We start from the raw sequence: 6,202 nt of genomic DNA on the forward strand, positions 1-6,202 counted from the left end.
AGTTGAAAACAATTGTTGCAATTTATGTAATTTTATATTGCATTAATCACGCCTTTACTATATTAGATGAAGAAAAAATGTGTTACTATCGAGTAGATTAGACCGATCGGACATGCTTGAGTCACTATCGAGTAAGTTAAACCGATCGTCCAAGGACGATGGAAGTGTTAAATAGACCGACCGGGTACGTAGGGGACGATGGAAACGGATCATTCCCGATTACTGTGGAGCAGTTAAGGTTGGTATTGATCGTCATTAAGAGGTAAATTAACGGATTATATTTATTGAAATCCTATAAATAACAATTGATTACGAAAGTGAGCTCTTTGATTTTCTAATTTAGACTAGACTTTGAAAGATAAATTCTGACTTGAGCGTCGGAGTGTTTTCTGCAGACCACCCCCATTTTGGCAGTAAGAGAGGAAAATCCAGACGGTATGATAGAAACAAAAAAGACCGATCAGCGGAGATAGAGCATTCCAAGCGGGAGGTACAGGAGTTTTCCTCTTCCCCTTTCGGCATAAACAATATGTAAAAGAGAAACTTAATAAATTATTTTATTATAATCAAGAAAATGTTTTAGCAATTTAACTTGAAAATAACCAGATGATACAAAGATAACGAACCCTCCATATACAAACTAATTTATTTTTCTTTTCCAAGATGACCATTAATATTAATAAACAACTTGTTGAAATGCCTCCGTCTCGTAAAGTGCAATGGGTTCAATTATCAAAGATCGTATACGATTCTTGGCAGTGCTATCTGGGGCTCCATGTCCATCTCCATACTGATATGTGCACTGAGAAATTCTTCCAAGGTTCATGGCTGTTTCTACGAAAGCTTTAGGGAAAGGAGACTGTGACACTCTATCTTTGATCATCTTCTTCCACGTTTCGTCAAGCAAAGTATGGATATGCTTATAAGCACCATCTTCACTAGCACCACTTTCTCGCATGAAACATACAATGGAGCTTGCTGCTTCACCTCTCTCTAACTCTGCCTGCAAAATTACAACCCAAGACCAATTACTTTTATGTTTTAGGCTGTTGTTTTAATGATGTAAAAATGTGACAAAAAAAACATGGTCATGTATGGAATCAAATTTACCTTTGATGTGCCCAGATCATTGCAAAGTCGAAAAATAAGGGATGGTTTCTGTAACAGGGAGTGGTAATTGTGCAAGGATTGAAGTGCCTCTTTTGTAATGCTTTGGTTTAGTAAGAAATAAGCATGGGTGAGTATAACCACCCCGGAGACTGAGACCCATGCATTGTTGATGTAATCCTCGAATCTTGGCAAGTGTCTGTCGCGACTCCATTTGGCTTCTTGTAGGAATGCTTTCAACATATCAGACCACTGTGTAATTTAATTAAAAAACAAAAATAATCTCAATAATGCACTAACATGTATACATAGTGTAAGAAATAATTGCTATAGTTTATGAACTAACGCACTGCTTTGGTGAGGTAGGGTAAAATATCTTGTCCATGTTCCTTAAGGGCATCATAGGCAAATTCGTTGACAGTATTGTACAGTGCCAGAAAACATATCTTCATGTAATCAGGGAGAACTTGAACTGCTTTAACATCCCAACTGAAACAAGAAAAAAAAAATTCTAATTAGTGCACTGATTAATAATTTCAGCAGTTTTTTTCATGCTCGTGATTGAAGTTTTTTTCTTTTTTTTACGTAAGCTACCTTTCCACAGCTGCAGTGAAAAGTTCTAATTCATCTAAGGTGCCATAGACATCATAAACGTCATCGATTGTAGTTATTAAGGAAGTAACTTTTGTTAAGCCTTTACGGAGATCACTGAACTGAGGCTCGAAGACCATTCCAACAGTCCAAAAGAAACATTCCATAAGTCTGTCTCGGCTGAAGCTTAACTTTGAGGCCAGTCCCATTCCCCTCCACCACCTTCATCACAAAGTGTTAAAGAAAAATAAGATATCTCCAAAGATGTAATAGAAAAGGATCATAATAAAACAGTAACCTTCTATTTCTTTTAAGGGAATAATTCTCTAGTTGACACAATAATATTTCCTTTTTCATTCTGTTTAATTAACCTTTTATTTTTTCTTCCTCCCAACTTTTGTGCACACGTACGTCTCTTTCCTCGAGATAATACTTGAAAATTTCATTTAATAACTTCCCCATCACTTTCCTTCTCTTTGTCCTTTTCTATTTTCTTTCTCATATAATTAAAACATAGTGAAAGAATACGTAATTGATCAAACAATATAAGTGGAGAACCACATAATCATGTCTGAAGACATGTATAGTTTTTTAAAGGCACAATGATATAAGACTAGTCGTTTAATATTCATGATGGGGAGCTCAGAATTTGTTTATCTTGTAGATTTTTATTTTCAAGAGATCACTTTGTGTGATACAGTTGCAGCATGCATAGTTTTAGTTAATAGAAAAGTAGTTACTGATTTACTAAAATTAGCATTTTATCTCAGTCTGATGTGTCCAAATTTTATCCTTGTAAATTTAGATACGTTCTTACACATGTTTTTCCTATGTAAAATATGGTATCTCCAAAGATGTAAAAGAAAAGGATTATCATAAAACAGTAACCTCGAATTTTTTAAGGAGTGATTGTCTAATTAACAGAAAATATTATTTATTTTTTCTTCCTATTTAATTAAAATTAAATTGTGATAAAGTTTTATATTTCTTTCTCCCCACTTTTGTGCACACGTCTCTTTCCTCGAGATAATAGTTGAAACTTTCATTTAATAACTTCACCACTTTCCTTTTGTTTGTGGTATTTAATTTTTCTCACATAATTAAAACATAGTGAAAGTATATATATACGTAATTGATTAAACAATGTAAGTGGAAAATCACATAAATCATGACTTTTTTGAAGACGTGAGTAGTTTTTCAAAGGCACAATAACAGGATTAATCGTTTAACATTCATATGGGTATTCATATGGGTAGTTGACCAGAATTTGTTTGTGGTAGATTTTTATTTTCAAGATAGCCAATCACTGTTGCGTGTGATACAGTTGCAGCATGCATACTTTTAATTAAAAGAGTTACTGATTTTCCAACACAAACTGACCTTGACATTTCTTGGAGATCATTTTGCAGTGTTGACTGCACAATATTGAAATCAAGTTTTGCTGCTTCAAGCAGCAGTCGATTTGAGTCTGTTCTTTTGGCATAAGATTCAATATACCACCTAGCTTCCAGCCTTTGGATTCTGTGATGGAGTGGAAGCTCCAATGCATGATTGACTTGTTCCAAAAGCATGTTACTGCTTTTACCTTCGTTGAGGGAAACCCTAAGATGGAAGCTAGAGAAGACCATGGCCTCATCCAAAATCTTCTCTCCTTCGTACCCAAGAAACGATGCCTCATACAGACTCAGCATTCCCTTCGCATCACTCACAAGGTTTTCTTTGAAATTGCCATTCTCCTCCCTAAACCTCTCAAATATATCTGCATGATTAAAGAACAAACCAAGCCATCTAAATTTTAGATATCACGAAGGTTACTGATATATGTTTTTTAGAACTATACCAATGAAAAAAAAAAATACAATTCATTTTAAAAACATTCAAAAACTATAAAATAAAAATAAGAATATACTACATTAATACTAATATAATTTAATTTATACGTCTATCATAATATAAAAATATTTCAATTAAAGTCCGTTGAATCGTTGGAATCAATTATCAAATCTGAAGTAATATCTATTCTGAAGTTTGAAATTTCTCTACAAGATCGTCATGTAAAGAAACTTTGAAAATAAAGTGCATTTAGATGGTACTTCAACTTTTAGACAATGTGCGTATAGTTTTGAATATATTTAAAAAAAACATGTAATACTATATATACCATGGACACTGCAATTACTTTTGTATCAACATGCTATTCTAATTAAATTTACAAATATATTCAAAATACCAATAAAGAGTTTAAAATATAATTATATATATATATATATTAATAAAACTTATCTTTTTATCTGTCTATTGAAAAATGTTTTTTAACAATTGTTTTTACAACTTTTTTACAATAGTAGTTTTTAATTAATCTGCTTAAAATATATAGATCAATAATATAACGACATATATATTATCAAAAAAATTGTTAAAAAAAAAAGTTGTTAACATTCATGTCTATTAGTCATCTGTTGTTCCTGGTTAGTGAGGCACTTAGGCTGTTATTTGAAATGTCCGTTGGGTAACTGAGGAGACTGGTGAAAGCATTAACTGATGGTCCCCAAATCCACGTGACAGTATGGCAGAGTTTAAATTCATATATTTATGATGTTAAGGCCTATAATGGTGTTCATGAACAGCTCAGGACCTGGTTTTTTTTGTCGTGCATGTGTACTGTGTTTCGTTTTTTGTTTGATACGATGACAATATTCGTTAAAGTAAGATGATAAAGTTTTAATTTTTTTATCTCCCCACTTTTGTTCACTCTTCTTTTTGCTAAAGACAACAGTTGAAAATTTCATTTAATTACCTCCTCACCACTTTCTTTTTTCCTTTTCTATTTTTTTATCAAATAATTAAAACACAATGAAAGTAATATAGATAGATAGTGCTCTTTCTTTATTAGGAATCAGCGCAAAACATAAATAATGCTTATTTGTTAGGTTTAATGGTAGTTTTCAGATATTTTACAAACTAAATAATATTATAAATAATTGTTTGGAAAAAATAAATAAATATTATTTTTCTTATAATAAGAAAATGTTATATAATGTTAGTTATACCTGCTGAGACATCATGGCCATATTCTCTGAGAAGCCTAAAGCACAAAGCAGTTTCATGCAAACTTCTGTTAACGAATGTGCTACTGAATCCTGCAGAAGAGTGACACCGAAGAAGGGCTTCACCTATCTCCTTGTCATAATGGTAACTCAGACCCAATCGTTTCACATCGTTAATGACTTCAAGTTTGAGCCATATGTCTGAACTTTCATCCTTTATCATTCTCCTCACTTCCTCCTGCAACATCTTGGCCCTGTCCTCGTATCTTATATCCTGAAAATGTTATACAAAGAACGAATCACGTATACGTGTGTAAGAAAACGTTTAGAATAGGCACAGTTTATATGATAGTTATGATGCTTTAACTAATTACAGCGTAGGTATGCTTGAAGGACTGCAGAAAGTCGTAAGTCCAGAGGTTGGGTTGGTAGTTTGCAGATTTTCTTTCAGAAAGATTAACGTTTGTGGTAGTTGCGTTGTAGCGAGGGAAGATTATCCTACGTTGGAGAAGAATAGGAGCTGCTGGTTTCAGAGGTTTGGTAAAAGTGAGATGTGGAGTAAAAGAGGAATTGAGCAACGTTGGGTTAACAAGAGTCATTTTGTTCAAGGCTCGCTTATGTATGGTCTCATATATGTGTATATATAGTCTCATATATGTGTATATATATATATATATACAAGCACTACAATGAAAAGTTTATTAACGTTTTAAATGTGTGGTCTAAATATTTCTTATATTGCAATCTGAGGTGGCCAATCTCTGGTTTCTTAGGATATTTTATCATAACTAACATGCGTAAATGAAGGATCAAATGAGAAATATGGGATGCAAAAGACGCCAAGATTGATATCTGGAAAGCTTGGGTATATGACAGTTTTTAAGGAAGAATTTTTAGTATTATGGTGCTAAACACCGGCATGTTTTTCTGGTGTACTTTTCATTTTTTTAGTGATTGATTTCTTTAATATTATAAACACCCTTATTATCATTATCAAAACTTTAATTTTCATATACAGCTGATAATATGATTTTTAAACAAATTTATATTCCAAAATATTAAAAATCATTTTAGAGATAATTTTAAAAATAATTAATTAAGATGTATTTTAGGCTCTAGGCACGTGGTCTTTGAACGAGATCCACATATAATCAATCCATAGTATCAACCAATCAGCGAACTAAATGTGCATCCTCACCTGAATCTGAATCCCTCCTTACATAGACATAATTGTAGATATCAACCAATAATTGGTTCTGAAAAGAGGATGTCCATTATTCGTACTAAAAAACCCATTATACCATCCTTTTGCAACTTATAACACTTTTATATTTAATAATTTAATTTATATTTTTAATAAATATTTTAATTTTATATTTTGTTGTTAAAAATCATTTTCAAACCATTGTATTCCAAATCCAGGTTGTACAAATAATTTTTCCAAAATAAAATAGCCA

At 32.2% G+C, this 6,202-nt stretch overlaps 1 protein-coding gene across 1 annotated transcript; it reads right to left on the reverse strand.

Moving 5' to 3' along the window:
• Positions 1–674: 674 nt before the first annotated feature.
• LOC148197138 (tricyclene synthase EBOS, chloroplastic-like) lies at positions 675–5,344 on the reverse strand. Its single transcript, XM_088093086.1, has 7 exons — positions 5,120–5,344; positions 4,749–5,019; positions 3,079–3,457; positions 1,702–1,920; positions 1,458–1,596; positions 1,111–1,359; positions 675–1,003 (listed from the first exon to the last, which is right to left on the reverse strand). Exons 1-7 carry the CDS (start codon positions 5,342–5,344, stop codon positions 677–679), a joined length of 1,809 nt encoding a protein of 602 aa, XP_087949212.1. The 3' UTR covers positions 675–676.
• Positions 5,345–6,202: the final 858 nt, after the last annotated feature.

Source organism: Vigna umbellata, chromosome 6 (genome assembly GCF_029865625.1).
Source record: "Vigna umbellata cultivar VRB3 chromosome 6, Vumbellata_1.0, whole genome shotgun sequence".
Classification (NCBI taxonomy): Eukaryota; Viridiplantae; Streptophyta; class Magnoliopsida; order Fabales; family Fabaceae; genus Vigna; species Vigna umbellata.

Bases quoted from the DNA above. Each gene is read 5' to 3' on its own strand.
- LOC148197138 (XM_088093086.1), bottom strand. From the start codon at position 5,344: ATGACTCTTGTTAACCCAACGTTGCTCAATTCCTCTTTTACTCCACAT. The intron at 5,020-5,119 runs GTAATTAGTTAA...TAACATTTTCAG, and splicing joins CCTTCAAGCATACCTACGCT to GATATAAGATACGAGGACAG. The intron at 3,458-4,748 runs GTATAACTAACA...TTAATCATGCAG, and splicing joins TGGCCATGATGTCTCAGCAG to ATATATTTGAGAGGTTTAGG.